We start from the raw sequence: 17389 nt of genomic DNA, 5'->3' as shown, positions 1-17389 counted from the left end.
TTAACAGGGCGGTAGGAGAGTACACTTTCAGATCCTCTGATTGTGTAGCAATCCAATCGCAGCATAGCGCAAAGTAGACGAGGAAAATTGCAAGACATTAGTCTAGGATCGTGTTCGGAAAGTGCGAATAAAGAGATTAGCACAAGCAACAGTAAAAATTTGATTTGATAACCGGATTCTGAAACTACAAACTTGGCGCACCAACACTAAATACTTACACTAATACAATTCTAAAAGGTCCTGAATGAACCAAAAACTACACTATACAATAACAAATATACAAAAGATAGCACGAACGATCAAATTGATCTTACAATTAATTAATTTTCTTAAATTGTACTATAATATTTTTAATTTATTATTTATCCTACTACTTTCTTAATTCAAATTTAACTCATTTTAATTTGTAAAATAAAAACTTTATTGATTTTCCGTTAAATTAAACACGATGAACTCTGAATTTTCGCTCCAATATCGCTCCCTGAATGTAAATCACCTTCTGGACGATGAATTGGAACACGAACTTGCCATACGAAATGCAGATTTTACTAGTGGTGAATCTAGAGATATTAAAAGAAGAAAGTTACGCAGAACAATGAAAATCGAGCGAGAAACTAACAATTTTGTAACACGAGAAATAGAAGATGAAAAGTGTGAGGAAGAGTTCCATCTAATTGATGAGAAACTCGCTAAGATTCGGTATGCTTTAGAAAATAGAAAAGCTAGGAAGTCAGAGATGACACAGTTGCAAACACGATTGGTTCATTTGTATTTTCGGGTGCTACGGTTGAGGAAGAAATTTGATACCATGGGCTTGGAAGAAACAGCCATGATGTTGTTGAATGAATACTTCTCATGGTTTTCTACTGACCCAGATGCGGCAAGGGAGACAGAAGCAAGAATTCTGAATGAAATGAGTAAATTAAGCGTCCTAGAACCTGAGACAGAGAATACCGATTCTGATGATGAAGGGGATGTTTCTATTTTGGGGAATAGGAAATTAACAAAAACTATGAGTTCTACTCCAGCAACCTTGGGAAGGAAATCAAAAAGCTCAGAGGATCTTTTCCAGAGATTGATCGTGCATATTGATAAGATCGTTGCGTCTAAGCTGAATGGCTTGGACAATAGAGTGGAAACCAATGTGCAGGCAGCAAATTCAAGAGGAAAGCAAATGAAAAGTAAGACTGAGGAAGGCAAGAAGAATAATGAAAAGAAGAAGATGATGAGGGAAATTAAGAGCAGAGCTCAACCAAAAAAGCAGAGAATGAAGTTTAGCAAGGACGATTCAGGTTCATCCTTGGAAGGTAGCATTAGTGAAGTAGAAAGCGACTTATACAAAGTGTGTAGGGACTCTAGTGAAAGCGCGAGAGAGAGTCAGGAGGAAAATGATGAGAGAAAAACGCGGCGGAAGCGAAACCCAAGGCCGGTATCGGATTGGAAATTGCGCTACGACGGTAAAGATGATGGTAGGAACCTGAATAAATTTATAGCAGAGGTGGAATTCATGGCAGAAGCTGAAAACTTGGGCAAGCGCGCCTTGTTTAGCGAAGCAATACACTTGTTCTCCGGAGATGCCAGATCTTGGTATATTGAGGGGAAAAAGAACAAGGAGTTTAGAAACTGGAGGGAATTGGTGACAGAATTGAAGCTAGAATACCAACCCCCCGATATGGATTACCATTACGAACAACAAGCAGCACAGCGAAGGCAAAGACGGTCAGAAAAGTTTCAAGATTTCTACAACGCTATCAAAGACATTTTTGATCAGATGGCAGTTCCGCCAACGGAGCAGAGAAAGTTCGACATAGTATTTCGGAACCTGAGGTCTGACTACAAGAACTCGTTATTGGTCAAAGGAGTGCGATCGTTACGGATGTTGAAGGTTTGGGGAAGAAAGCTAGATTCAGCGAATTGGTTCCTGTACAAAAAGGACACGGAACAAAACGCTAGAACGAGCCAGGTCCACGAAATAGTCGGCAACTCGTCTAATAGAGGGCCGAGAAACTCTGGTGGGAACTGGAGAGATCGCGACTCAGGAAGAAGTGGTGATTGGCGGAACGCGAAACAAGAAGGACCGGGTGGAAATAGAAAAGAGTTTTGGGGTCCAAAGAAGGATTCGCCCCAACAAAACAAAACAAACGGGAAGCAGAACCCTCCCACGCAAGATCCGCAACAAGGAAGCAGCAAGGGAACTCTGGAGAGCCGAATAGCAGCACACAGAATTCCGGCCAGGTCGGTTTGCTTTAATTGTCGCGGAAATTATCATCATTTTAGCTCATGCTTGAAGGAAAGGGAAGTCTTTTGTACAAATTGTGGTTTTCATGATTATACAAAGGAAAAGTGTCCCTTTTGCGCAAAAAACTGCAAAATGTCGTCGTAGGAGGTCGTCGGCATGGTTCCAAAAAGCCTTCAACCAAATTCGTTCCGGCTAAGGCAGAAGTGGGGGAGTTAATTTTGCGAGTAGATGGAGATAATCGGCCATTTGCCAAGGTAGACGTGATGGGAGTAAAGGTGTTAGGTTTGCTGGATTGTGGTGCACAAATGACGGTTTTAGGGATAGGTAGTGGAAAGTTGTTACGCGACCTAAAGCTAAAGTTGCAACCAACCAAGTTGAAGCTAACGACCGCAGGAGGAACCGCCTTGGAAGTCAAGGGTTTCGTTAATGTGCCAATCACGTTCAACGGCCAAACCAAGATTGTTACCGCTATCGTTGCCCCTGCCCTGAGTCGTCGGTTGATATTAGGGATGAATTTTTGGAAACTTTTTAGCATTGAACCGTCAGTTAGCTCGGAGATAGCATCGTTTGAGGAAATGGAAGAAGAGGTTGATGATGAAGAGACAATATTAACAGCAGAACAGAAGGCTGAGTTAGAAAAGGTCAAAAAGGAGTTTAAGGTATTTCGTGAGGGTGAAAAACTGGATGTAACACCACTAATAACCCACAAGATTGAGTTCATGGAAGATTTTAAGAATGCAGATCCAGTTCGTCTGAATCCGTATCCATGGTCACCGGAAGTCCAGAAGAGCGTGAATGAGGAATTGGATAAATGGATCGAATCAGGGGTCGTTGAAAGGTCGAATAGTGACTGGGCTCTTCTGATAGTTCCAGTAATGAAAAAGGGAGTTGCAGAGGACGGGGAAGATTGCCTAAAGGTTAGGATGTGTATAGATGCCAGAAAATTGAATCTAAGGACACGGAGAGATGCCTACCCTCTTCCACATCAGGACCGAATACTAGGGAGATTAGGGGCTTCAAAGTACTTATCAACCATAGACTTGTCGAAGGCTTTTTGGCAAGTTCCTTTGGATCCCGAGTCTCGAAAGTATACGGCCTTCAGGGTGTTTGGAAGAGGGCTGTTCCAGTTCACCAGATTACCGTTTGGATTGGTGAATAGCCCAGCCACTTTGTCTAGGCTTATGGACCAGGTCCTTGGGTATGGTGAACTGGAACCAAACGTGTTTGTTTACCTTGACGACATTGTCATTGTAAGCAACACGTTTGAGGAGCACCTCCGAAGTCTGAAAGAAGTAGCTAGACGATTACGTGCTGCCAATCTGTCGATAACTTTGGAGAAATCTAAGTTTGGTGTGCCAGAGCTACCATACTTGGGTTTCGTGCTTTCGAAGACAGGATTAAGGCCAAACCCTGATCGGATTGAGGCCATAGTAAATTTTGAACGTCCTACGTCGGTCAGGTCGTTAAGGCGCTTTTTAGGGATGGTGAACTACTATCGGCGTTTTATAGAAGGATTTAGCGAAGTGACGGCCCCCTTAACGAATTTGCTAAAGGGAAAGCCAAAAGTTGTACGGTGGGACGAAGAAGCCGAGCAAGCTTTTTCCACCCTCAAAGAAAAATTAATAACAGCGCCGATACTAGCTTGTCCAGACTTCGAGAGACCCTTCACGATCCAGACTGACGCAAGTGACACGGCAATCGCGGGTGTTTTGACCCAGGAAACTGATGGCAGGGAGCACGTAATTGCCTATTTTTCACGTAAGCTAACCATGTCGCAAAGAGCATGGAAAGCTGCGGAAAAAGAAGGTGTGGCAGCTTTAGAAGCCATCGAGAAATTTCGACCATATGTAGAAGGAAGTCGGTTCACATTGATCACCGATTCCTCTGCATTATCATTTATTATGAACTCCAAATGGAAACCGTCATCCAAGCTGAGTCGTTGGAGCATGTTGCTGCAACAACACGACATGATTATAAAGCACCGCAAGGGGTCCGAAAACGTGGTTCCGGATGCCCTATCCCGCGCGGTAGAAACAGTGGAGTTGGCACGAAACGATTGGTATTCCAAGACCTACCAGAAGGTTATGAAAACCCCTGAAGATTACGCCGATTTCAAAATCGAGAATGACAAATTATTCAAATTTGTAGCCTCGCCCACGGATGTAATGGATTATCGCTATGAATGGAAGTTATGCTTGCCAGACGATCTACGGGAAGAAGCTTTAAAACAAGAACATGATCAATCCTTACATCCTGGATATGAGAAAACCATTCACAAGCTAAAAATTCGCTACTACTGGCCAAAAATGGCCTTACAAACAAAGCGTTACGTGCAGTCGTGCAGTACATGCAAGCAGTGCAAACCGTCAACGTTGGCAACCGCTCCGGAGATGGGGAACCAGAGGCTTAGTAGTAAACCCTTCCAGATCTTGGCGATGGACTTTATTCAGAGCCTTCCTCGCAGCAAGCAGGGAAAGTGTCATTTGATGGTCATGATGGACCTGTTCTCTAAATGGACACTCCTGGTACCAATGAGGAGGATTGAGAGTAAAGAAGTATGCCGAATCGTGGAGGATTACTGGCTGAGGCGCTTTGGAACTCCGGAAATCATCATCACGGATAATGCCACAACATTTGTAGGAAAGGAATTCCAGGCTCTTCTAAAACGCCGTGGAATCCAACATTGGCCGAATTCACGCCACCACAGTCAGTCTAATCCTGTGGAGCGAGCTAATAGGACCATCAACGCCTGTTTGAGAACCTATATGCAGCAGGATCAACGATTGTGGGACACAAAAATTGCAGAGGTCGAGGAAATGCTTAACACGACCATTCATTCATCCACTGGCCTTTCGCCGTACAGGATTCTCTATGGTCATGAGAAGGTCACAAAAGGTGACGAACATAGGCTAGATAGAGATGGGACAGACGTTACAGCGGAAGAAAGGGATGGTAGACGTAGCGAGATCAATGAGAAGGTGTTTCAGATCGTTGAACGGAACCTGAGGAAAAGTCATGACAAAAGTAGCAAGGTGTATAATTTAAGACACAAACGTTTTTGTTCGACTTACCAGATAGGGCAAAAGGTCTACAAGCGAAATTTCAAGCAGTCATCAGCGGTGGATAAGTACAACGCCAAATATGGGCCTGTGTACACACCGTGCGTTATCGTAGCTAGACGCGGGACCAGTTCATACGAGGTCGCGGATGAAGCGGGAAGGAATCTTGGTGTTTTCTCTGCTGCAGACCTTCGCCCTGGTGATGATCCTAAAACATAAAAAGGTGTTAGAATGAAAATTTTTAAAGACTGACTAGTGTTTACAACTGCAACATGTGATGCATTATGGCAGCAATTATTGCAACGTAGTAAAGACTGTAGTCATCGTGAACCATAGGCCGGATGAATAATCTCACTCTGAGAGTGTTCCTCTCGCGAAAAGTGCTTACTTCTCCTCTCGCTAGAAACCTCTCTGAGAGTTTGCACTATCACGGCAACGGATAAAATCCTCTGAGTGGAGTCACTCACTAATGGGGAATGAACCTAGGAGAAAATAAAACAACATAGTACTATGAAATAGTGACGTCACACAAATAGATAGAATTTAGGTAGGAGAACCGATTGAACAGGAGGTTCTTTTGTATTGGCGCCATACAAAAGAACGGGCTAGCACGTGAATTATGAAAGCATTTACACGTTGTAGCAAAAATAGAATATTTAAAGCCCGAAATGCTCAACATGCAAGTTTAGTTAGCATAGCAATAGAATGTACCCGTACCTGATCAGATTTAGCTTGTTCTCATTATTATTCCTATACAAATCAGGACGGCCGCCTGATGGAATAATGCTGGAAATAATCATAAAATCAGCTTAACGATTAACGATACAGTAATATTTACTTACCTATCTCACAGATTCACCACAGTTAGAAGCATTGTCCATATCGTGTAACTATTTGTTTTTAAACGATGAAACTGTTTAACTAATTGTATTTGCATCTTGTTTCACCATCTGTACGAATAAAAGATAGTCGCGTTCGCGTGCGAAGCTCAACTAATCATCCTTTGTCGTTTCATTGCTGATATCGCTCGAAGATGAAATGGATTAACGGATGAATTAGATTGATCGTTTTCGCCGCAATTGTGCTCGTGCTATCTACATGTATACATACAGGATAAAATCACACGTGTTGTATTATGGCACATTTCCTAGGGAAATCTGACCTATAATTGCCAGTTGATCTTAAACTGTTGTTTCATGTCTAGTATTTCAAATCATTTTTATATTGTTCCGTGTCGTTTAATTAGCTTTCATTTTATATTGGCATTTGTTTTTCAATTTCATTAGTTTATTTTGTGAAGTGTTTAGGTTAAAATAAATAATTAATCATAGATTAATTAATTATTTTACCGGGCGGGAGGATAGTGTAACCGTCGTTACAAGTCCCGATGATTTTTATGTGCATTTTTGTATTTTTTTAAACTGTTGTGTTTCTTAATGTTAATGTTAGTAGGGTTAGTATTAAAATAAATAAATAAATAAAATATAAAATGTAAATAGTAGGGACAAATACACAACACAGATAATTGTATATAAAAACATTGGGCTGGAAAGGGTCGAAAGTGTTATACGGAGAGATAATACACCCCTGAAGGGGGTGGTGATAGGTTACACCTAGAAGGAAGGTGGAAATTGTGGGTGGCGGTAGTAAGGGAAGAGGAAATCGAAGGAACCCGCCATTGGTCATTAATACCGCGGCGTTCGTGTGATTTAGAAGTGAGTGGAAAGTATTTTTAAATTGTGAGACTGGACTTAACCGACATCTTGGAGATCCAGAATTCTTCTGTTCATTCAGGTAAATGGCTCCGTCGAACCTAACCTGGTACTGTATGTCTCACTTTCGCTATCTGTCCCATTCAGGACCTTTTTTATAACCGATTAAATTCCTCACTGCACACGTTTCGGCCTAGGCAGAGGAATCTGCCGAAGTCTAACTGTCAAGGAGCTAGCCTACAGGTGCCACAGAGCCCTGTGAACCCTCGGGCAGTGTGCCCTAAGCGTAAAGGAGGGCCCTTCTCGGTGAAGCCAATACGGTATCGTCCGTGGCCCATCGATCGAGCCAAAGAAGGAAGACGCCGTACAGTTCCCTTCCCGCCACGCTACCCATCCGCCATCACAATCCGCTGGCGTCATCGCGAGCCACGGGTATTGGAACGCCATAGCAGTGCCACCAGCCCCAACAGCGAACCCAACGAACAGCGAGCATCGTCCGGAATCTTCAGCGAGCGCTCGCCAGCATCGAACACCACGTGCAACGTAGCAGCACCGGTACGTACCGCAACGGAATCTTACCCATATTGAACCCGTACAATAGCCCAATAAACCACACCACACACACCCACACCTAGTTTGCTCATTTTGTCTTAAATAAATTTCCCTATTTCATTTTAAATTAGCTTTTCCTTTTGAACCGTGAAACATCCTAGAAAGACAATAGTTTTGTGCACCACCTTGTTCCGCGAAGCCCCTCCGATTACCCAGTGGCAAGCCAACCCGGAGATCACAGTATCCACGGTCTCTTGCTCTGTGAGCTTGTTCGGGAGTATCTGTCGCAGAAGAGATATTACACTCTTGAACGCAAAACCACTATATGTGTTTCTGAAACAAGAAGCACTTTCTGATTTTAAGATTGCTGGACTCTGGATCAGTAAACAAATAGATCGTGCAACTCGTGCTACACAAGGTCCCAAATGGTTGCTGATGATGAGTATACTCCCAGTAACCTTACACTTAGCTGTAGTTTTCCCGTTGAAACATTCAACGGTTCTTTGTAGGAGGGTAAAGTCAGTACTTGTGTCTATTCCCAAGTAACAATTGAAGTTTTATAGCATGTTACAAGTGCAATCTAAGTTATATGAGTGGCTATAAAACTTCCATAAAACCACAATTGATACTAGGGTTGGCTACAGTTACAGTATCCTAGTTACTGACTGGATATTACAATTATCACATGGCATGCTGAGTATTATTCGTATGATCATTGTGAATCATTTCGGAACTTCATATAGTTTGATATGTAACTGTCCTGCAGTACTGAAATTGATGTGACGATGGGAGGAGCGCAAAACTAAGATTCCCCCAAATGCGCTAGAAGACAAAATTACGGCCCAGCCAATGTTATTCAGATTAACTTACAATGAATGATGTTGTCCTCAAATGTAAACTGAATGAAACAATAAATAACGAACGAGTTTGAGTTGCACTACACGAAAATTTCAACTGCAAGCACATCAAAGTAGAGAAATAGTGAAAGTTATTGCAAACTTTATTGTTCGTTCATTCAGTTTCATAAAAATACAAGTGGAACCAATATGTTGTCATTGGCTGTAAAATTCGGCACCCTTGAAGCTGTGGCAAAGATGTGGACATAAAAATAATATAACATTCTATTTGGTCCCTTTTTAACAAAAAAATATCGAAAACGAGAGAACATGGGCCCTATTCTCACAGTCACGTCACTTGGTGACTAGAAGGAAATTTTCTTCTAGTCACTAGGTGACGTGACTGTGAGAATAGGGCCCCATATAGATTGCGATTTTCTACATTACACAACAAGCTTTTATCTTTAATGACATTGTTTAGAGAGCCAATCTAATGTTTTTCTTTCGAAACGAGGGGAAAGAAAAAAAATAGATGGATTGAAGATATTCCCCCTGAATGAAGGATTTTTAGATAATCATCATTTTAGTTTAGTTTGTGCTTGATAACCACATTCCATCACTTGTTACTAAAACGCTGCTAGGCAACCACCATATAAATCAAATCAAAGTAGGCTGGTAGAAAAAAGTTTTCACTTCTCTTCCGGTTCACTTTTTGTTGAGAAGCCTCAAGATATAGACGTGTCAAAATGAGTGTGACTGATTCCGGAAATTTTGAAAAGTTCCCGCGGCGGAGATGTTCTTCTACATGCTGGTTAACTTTATCACAAAAACAAACGCGTAAGTAACCCTTGAAATGTATTTTAATATTACCGAAAAAAGAGCTTATATATTGTATAGGTTGACGACCATTTTTATTTGGAGTGCCGTGAGAGGAAGCACTGCAAGAATAGCGACCAAATGTGTTCATCTCGAATTTCCACAAAAGCTACTAGCGGTAGTCACACCGTGGTCAGCGCTGTCACAGACTACAATCATGAACCGGACCCAATGGCTTTTGAAACAGTAAAGTTGCGGTGCAACATCAAGCGATGCGCCGCTGAATACAGTGGACCTCCAGCTAGAATTCTTCAAAGACAGTAAGGGACCCTTGCGTAGCAGCTCAGCACCGATTGAGTCAGAACGCCCAAAAGAAAAAAAGTGAAGCGCTCGCGTCCCCGAGATGTCGCATAATCAGCTTCACTCGATGAATTTCAACTTCCAGAAAACTTGAAGAATACATTGGATGGTACTCGATTCTTCCACGGAAAAGTTACAGCCGATAGTGGGTAAGCAATGATTTTTTCTTCTTACCAAGATCTAAGAAGGCTGTCTCTCGCGCGATACTGGGTAGCAGATGCCACCTTTGATACGGTACCTGGGCTCTTCAGTCAGTTGTTTTCTGTTCATGCAAGTGTTGGGCCCTGTCACACGAACACTATCCCTATATGGTTTCTGTTTTAATGACCAACAAAACAGGGGCTCTGTATCAAAAAGTCTTAGGAAAATTGGTAGAAGTATCTTACCATATCGAAGTAGAATTTGCCCCCGAGTTGATCCTGACGGACTTTGAAAGAGGAATGAGAAATGCCTTTCATAAAGAATTTCCAGACGCTGCATAAGTTTGGTGTTTTTTCAATTGTCCAAGAATCTCTGAAAAAAATTCAACAAAGCGGACTTGTCCCATTATTTTCTAACCCTAACAGCAAGATGTACGAAAGCTATAAAAACTTCAAGCTCTCGCTTTCTTACCTCCTGACGATGTACCACGTGGTTATGACATTATTTCGGCAGATCTTTCCGAGTCAATGTTGCCAGTAATCCAGTATATAGAAGAGACGTACATCCTCGGAAAGAAAAAATAAGGAAAAAAGCAGCAGTGCTGTCTCCTTATGTAACAGCCATCTTTTTGGTCTGTATATTATAAAATAGTAAGTGGAATGCCAAGAACAACAAACCAGGTCGAATCGTGGCATAACCGGTTGTCGAAACTTGTTGGAGCACCACATGTCGGAACATGGAGGATGATTGACAAACTTCGTTTGGAATAGAAAGCTGGTAGTGCGCGGGCGGAAGTTCAAGGAAGGAAGGAGGAAGAACAGGCCAGTAGAATGAACGACTCCGAAGAGTCGTTACCAATTTTAAAACCTATACAATTAAGGATTACATTACTGCTATTGCTGCAAACTTATTCAAATAAATAATCATTCCCGAAATAAAATATACATACCCGCTAGTTCTATTTACGATGTCTACTACAATCAAATGGAGTCCAACGTTGTTGTATAACTTTTAGCTAAAACTTTCCTACATTTTCCCTAGAAAATATAATTTCCACACAAAACCATTCTGCTTATAATATCAATATCCGAAAATGATTCCTTAGAATGTAACGTTCACCAGAAAATCAACTCCGAAGTTGTATATGATTGATAATTTAACATAAAATCGTATTTCTAAAAAGCATATGTAATAAAACAAAATTGAATAAAAAAATCAGTTTGGCGTAATAGAACCTCTAACCACAACCATTTTTCAGTTGTTACACCATTTTAGCGCTTGCGGTGAAGCTAGCGTGATACGGCCCAGCCGAAGCGGCATAAAGCCGCCGAAGATCCGCCGGACGAGGTGGCCGCCGACCCGCCGTCGGAAGCGGCGGCCTCTCGCAAGCAAACCTGTGATCCACTCGTTTGCCCGGATTACTCAAACAGAGGGCTTAAATTAGTTTAAGTCCGACGGAGCGGAGCGATGATATTGATGTGGCGTAGCCACATTACGTGTTGCTCTGGTTTATTTATTCCATTACAGCACCAATTTGCAGCGAGAAAGGTGTCGTGAATATTTCAAACACCATTATTCTAAGTTTCAAATAAAATCGTAAATTACCCTTCATTGAAAATTTTTAGCTCCAACCGCTCTATAAATTATTCGCTTTGGTCCATTCGGTCTGATGGCCCATTTTGCCTAATGGTACATTCGGCCTAACGACTCATTCAGCCTAATGGCCCATTCGGCTCAGTGGCCCATTCAGCCTGATGACCCGTTCGGCCAAATGACCTTCGGCCTAATGATCCATTCGGCCTACTGGCAGTCGGCCTAACGGCATTCGGCCGAACGACATTCGGCCTACCGTTTTTCGGCCTAACGACGCAGGGCCCAAGAGCAGCGGTAACTTGAAATTTTAAACTCGATTATCTCGAAATGTCGTTTTTCCAAAAATGGTTTTTCCGTGATCACGGGTGCCGATAAACTACTCAACCGAGTTTCTTCGATTTTTTTAAAATTGATCGTAATTAATTTTGCTCGTACCTTAATGATTCCTTTTTTTATGCATGATTTTTTGTTTTGTAGAAAAGAATTTTTGAATGCATTTTTAGAGCTAAAAACAGGAAAAACGTTCCCTAATGGAAAAATTATTATTTATTGATTAATCATTAAGGCACGAGGAATATTCATATACTGATGGAATTTTTTGAGCTTTAGTTGATCTATTGGTCTTCAATTGTGATTACCCCAAACCTCTTAAATAAAAAGAGTTTCAGGAAAAAAGCCGCAACTCCCTAAATTATCAACATACTTTCATAAACTTATGCTAAACAAGCATTCACTGCAAAATGTAATCATTGCTTTATTCCTTAACGCAAATTCAAACTTTCTTGTCATTTTTCTCACAAAAATGTATGTAATCCCTTAAAACAATAAGTTCTCAATATAATGGTCAGACAATATTCCTTGAAAAAAATTTTTTGTGCAATATTTAATTAAATTAGTCAGCATCAATTATTTTTTCAATTCCTTTAATTTTGGTTTGAGGGGAGATATGCACATACATATAATGGATCGACAGCCACGAACTTGAGATACTATGTGTCGACACTGAAACACTTGAAACCAGTGGCGGATCCAGGAGGACCCCGCCAACAATTTTCAATTTGTTAAGAATTTTTAAATTAGTTTCAATTTTGAAGTAGTTTCACACTCAAAATTATTTCAATCCAAATTTTTCACTGATTTTTATTGAATGCGGTTATTGCGTATTACGTAATGTGTTCATTTCAAAATCGAAATTTCAGTTCCACTAGAAAAGTTTATTCTGGAGGCGCTAGGAAATTTTGTTGGAGAAGGGGTAAAACATTGCAAATCAAAAACATGTAAGTCCCACACTGTCGAACGGTATACGTGTCAATGTCATAACTGCCAAAACCCCATAATATTTTTGGTAGTGGCGGAATTACCTCGTACACAGTTAAACCGTGTAAAAGTTGCATCCGTTTCCATGCTGTGTATAGTCTATCGTGTGCACTCCACACCACCTTGCGAACCGAAACCATGCGTGCACACGAACGATTTTACCGTCCGAACGATAAAGCCATGACGTTGCTCGTTTAATATTCGAGCGACGAATGATTAAAACGAACACGTAGCATCTCTATTTGTAAACTACTCGTATTTGATTGAGTCACTTAGGTGCAAATATGTGTAAATGCGAAGGTTGCCGAAAAACCGTAGATGCTATGTACCATGTGGACAATACAGTCAACATGTTGCTCGTTTGGCAAGTGAGCATCGACTGATACAAAACTGCTCACTTAAAAACTGGAACAATTTTTCAGCAAAAACTTTTGAAATGGAAGTCCAGTATTGAAACGTTAGAAGTATTCTACTTCATAATTTGAGACCAAACAAGGAGCTTCCAAGAACACAAAAAATCCCAACTGGTTCAACATTTCAACCAGAGATGCAACTTAGTGTAGGACTAGTTGGGCATCGGAAACGGTACGAGATTGTTTTCTCGATAATAATCGACACCACGATCTTTGCTACTACTTTAAGAAGGTGGCATGCTCTACTGTTCATGACCACATTTCTGTCCCATTATTTTAGCTATGAAACAAAACAAACGATTGAGTTAGCGACAATCTTTTCCCTTTTTATAAGTAGTCATATGTTCTGTTTTACTTTTTTAACGACATTCAGTTAGCTATTACTGTTGATTACTGGGTAGGAAAAGTTACGCAGTCGATTCTCACGAAAAACGTAGACAAATCTTTCTTTACTAGGAGACATGTTGGTAGACTTGACTGATTCGTAGTTATGCTGCCTAAGCTTGACTCCTGCCAACAGAAGACAAAAGATTGGCCCGTACGATTTTAAGCCTGTTTCTAAAGACCCTGCCACTTCTAGCTTTCCGGTGTGTATATTTCACTTCATTGCTCTCATTTGAGTACTATGGCTCTAAATTTTTTTAACTTTCCATACCCAGTAAACCCTGGCCAATTGAATGTTGTTAAAAAAGTAAAAAAAATAGCAATAATGTTCGCTATTTGAAATCTCTGTAGTTGAAATTTTTGTGTTGTGCAACTCAAACAGGTTTTTTTTCATTTTGATTATAGAGGTTTTGATCTTAAGGTTATTCACCTCTTCGGGCTAGAATTTCTAACCCTATGTGCGGGACTGGGACTTGAACCCAGGTGCGCCACGTAAAGCAAATCAAGATTTTTGCGCCCCTCTACGGTTAGCGCCCTTAGCGGAGGCCAATCCGGAAAACCGTACGCTACAGCTCTGGTTATCGATTATTGATGCTCGCAAGACCTCAAAAGAATGCTCAACCAATTGCACTTCATCCAAAACAGTACGGACAATATTCGTATTAAATCAAGCACGAAGCAATATAATCCCCACATTTTTCGTGAGAATTGATTGGATTAAATATCCATCCGAGAACCACCACTCAGACCCAACTTTAAAAATTGCATCGCTTGACCTTTTTTCCAACACAAAACTATTAGCAAAACTAGCACATAATTCAACCGGGTGTCACAACTTTGCACTACATTCGTGACCTCATCGAGCAAGCGTGCATGGCTTGCTTGTGTCGTCCCGTCCTGTATGTCGTCTTTGCTGTTCCTGGCGAGATAAAGCAACAGAAAAAGTTGAAGGGAAAACTTTGCCCACCCAGTCAGTGTGAACCCCGGCCAACTCTGTTTTCCGACCGTACGGGAGTGTGTATGTGAACCCAACGATACAATTCGTTCCTGTTGTTGGTAACCCCGAGGAAGTTGTAATTACACATATCATTGGCGTTTACGGAGGCAATCACGATTGCGGAATCTGGCATCACTGATCCTCCTCACGAGTACGATATTGGAATTTAGAGTAAAACTTTCTCTTTTAATCAAGGTCCCATCCTCGCCGTAGCTTTAAAAAGTTATCGGACTCAATGGCCCCATGCCAAGTTCAATTAGCCCGAAACAATGCCTTTTATAAACCCAAACTGCAAAAAGCCCCCTGAAGAAAAACTTTTCCCATTGCATAGAGATACAATTACACAAACACCTAATTGCTGACCCATGTTTTTTTCTCTCTCTCTCCCTCTCTCCTTCTGTGTATCATCATTACTTCCCGCAGGATATCCGCAACCCAGGCTGACCTGTCCCACCAGTGTAAACGTGGAACTGCACCCAAACGAAACGGACGCAACGACGGTGAAGCTGCGACGACCAAAAACCGATGTCAGCTGGGACCGTGACATTGTGGCCGAACCGTACTGGGCGAAGAAGGATGTCCTCCAGCTGCCGCTCGGGTCCATCAACATCAGCTACTCGGCCAAACACCCGGTTTCCAAGCTGACCACTAGCTGCACGTTTGCCGTGAATGTGATAGGTAAAAATTCGTTTCGCTTTTCCTGTATGCTTGCAATTCTTTGGTCTGCGATGTTGGTATTTTTGGTCCACTCAGAATATTTCCCGGTAAACATACTGTTGATCATTTCTTCTCGACGTGAGGAAATTACTGCGAAACCGAAATGAAATACATACACGCTTTATAATCCTCTTATTTACATTCCCGTTCCTTCAACAGCTGGTCGACCTCCGACGGTGGATTTCTGTCCGGACACTCAGATTTACACAATCGAGGGACACCACCAGAGCGTGAAGGCTACGTGGGAGGAACCTATATTCTCGGACAACGTCGGTGTCGTGACCATCACAAAGTCCAACGTAAGTACAGGCGCCCTTATTTAATTTTCGCTGCTTTGTGTCAACTACTTAGCATCTGCGAACCATGTAGCATTAATTATAATCCTTCCACCGGAATCCGTTTTCGTTGCTTTTTTCTTTCGGGATGCAGAGCCCCGGTACGGACTTTGGCGCCGGCAGTCATCTCATAACCTACGAAGCCCATGATGAGGCCGAGTGGAGCTCCAAGTGTGTCTTCAAAATCGTGGTCAACGTGAGCAAACAGAAGGACATCCAGCATTTCCAGCTTCCGATCCTGTACAATCGGTTTTACTTTTAATTGTGGTGCACCACTTTTCCGCACTTGCGTTTGACTAGGAGTGCCGCTTTCGTGTGTTCCTGCGCTACGCTAACAACGTAAAAGCTGCTTATATTAACGATTTTTTTTTCTCTCGTCCTTTTCGCGTAACGCTTTGAAAGCTTCGTTGCACAGCTATTGTTTCACCCATTGTTATTAGGGAATGGGAATGCTCGGATCCTTTTCATATCATTCATGGGGTGGGTTTCCCATGGTGTACTGCAATGACGTTAGTTTCATGCTCAGTTTAAACCGTATCCAACCGACGAAATCGAGACAAAAAACAAAAAAATGTGAAAATGAAAACAATAATAAATTGCTTTGAGAGAAGAAAAATAAATATTATACATACAGAAAACGAGTCGAGGACGGAAGGTAGCGCAGAATAAGTCGTAGATGAAAATGACAACAGAAATAATTTCAGATAAAGTCTTTTGTAAATAGTTTGGCTTAGGTCTTGAGCTGGGAGACGGTACAAGGATAGTCAGTTCCAACTGCAACCAGTGGCATCAGGTGGGAGTGTATTCCTGCCAACCGTTCGCAGTCTCCTGACATCGATAGGAATATAATGGCTGATGAGTATTTTTAAGAGGCGAGCTGCTCGCAATTGCATTTTAGTATGTATCATTGTTTCTCACGACACGACCGTAGTGGGACTGGCAGAATCTAAAATAAGATTACACTTTTATTTAAGCTGAAGTGAACGTTTAAAAGTGAAATAATTCTTTAGTGCATAATGAACTTGTAGAATGTAAGATGGAAGAAATAATGGAAAAATATATAACTTTAAGAAACATGTGTCAATGGTGTGACCGTACGTGCATATCACCAATTGATGATAGAAGTCAAACTATGTCTAGTTCCGCTTCAATCTGTTTCAGCAAGGGTTTTTGTATTTTAGCCGGAGGTCTAATAGAAACCAGGCAGCATTCCAAAGCAAATTACGAGTAAATTGACTGGACAACTCTACCATATGATGATTTGCACTGGTCATGCATGCTGTGCAATCACTCAGAAAACAAAGTAAGCTATGCATATGAAACTGCTATACGTTTGTTTCGCATTGTTTGTCATTGAAAGAGCTGTTAAATTTAACTCAGCATGCTGGTACACTTTACATGAGATTTTCAAAAGGTTATTAACATGTACGAGGAAAATTTTTTTTTTCTTGAATAATTGAAAAGATTCGATGTTCTGTTCTGGATTAATTTAGCGGTGCCGCGGAATTGATACCGGCGGACTAAAAAACTGTGCATTTTTTGTTTTATTTCAACAAACAGAACCAGTGATAAGTGAAGAATATTCGAGTGTTTGTAGTTGGACTAGACTGTACATAGAGTTGGAGTCATAGTGTCATTGAATAGATTGACTGCTATGTAATATTGCTTTGGTGTAAGAAGCATATTTATCCAATTGTCAGAGTAATAATCGTGCCAATTTCGAATCAAGGTAAGCAAGATGTTCGACTACTATAGTTATAATATGAAAAACAAATATTGATGTCAACTTATAACAATACGTATATGAGGAGTTCGCGTTACTGTTCCTAGAAAGCGTTAAACCTGTCTCAATAAAGAAAACTAGGGTTGTGGTACCGGTAATATCGGTACCGAAAATCCCGGGAATACCGACCCATTT

General features: G+C 41.3%; 1 protein-coding gene across 1 annotated transcript in view; it reads left to right on the top strand.

Annotated features, from left to right (window-relative positions):
- The window catches only part of LOC131690887 (uncharacterized), a 354785-nt gene extending 338240 nt beyond the window's left edge, over positions 1 to 16545 (top strand). The window contains exons 10-12 of the mRNA XM_058976959.1: positions 14843 to 15097; positions 15296 to 15435; positions 15566 to 16545. Coding sequence (XP_058832942.1) covers positions 14843 to 15097; positions 15296 to 15435; positions 15566 to 15733 — 563 coding nt within the window. The 3' untranslated portion in view covers positions 15734 to 16545. The remainder of the gene's footprint in view (positions 1 to 14842; positions 15098 to 15295; positions 15436 to 15565) is intronic.
- Positions 16546 to 17389: the final 844 nt, after the last annotated feature.

This window comes from Topomyia yanbarensis, chromosome 3, assembly GCF_030247195.1.
Source record: "Topomyia yanbarensis strain Yona2022 chromosome 3, ASM3024719v1, whole genome shotgun sequence".
Taxonomy (NCBI): domain Eukaryota; kingdom Metazoa; phylum Arthropoda; class Insecta; order Diptera; family Culicidae; genus Topomyia; species Topomyia yanbarensis.
Note: the sequence above shows the minus strand (reverse complement) of the source record. Positions and strands in the feature narration are given on the sequence as shown.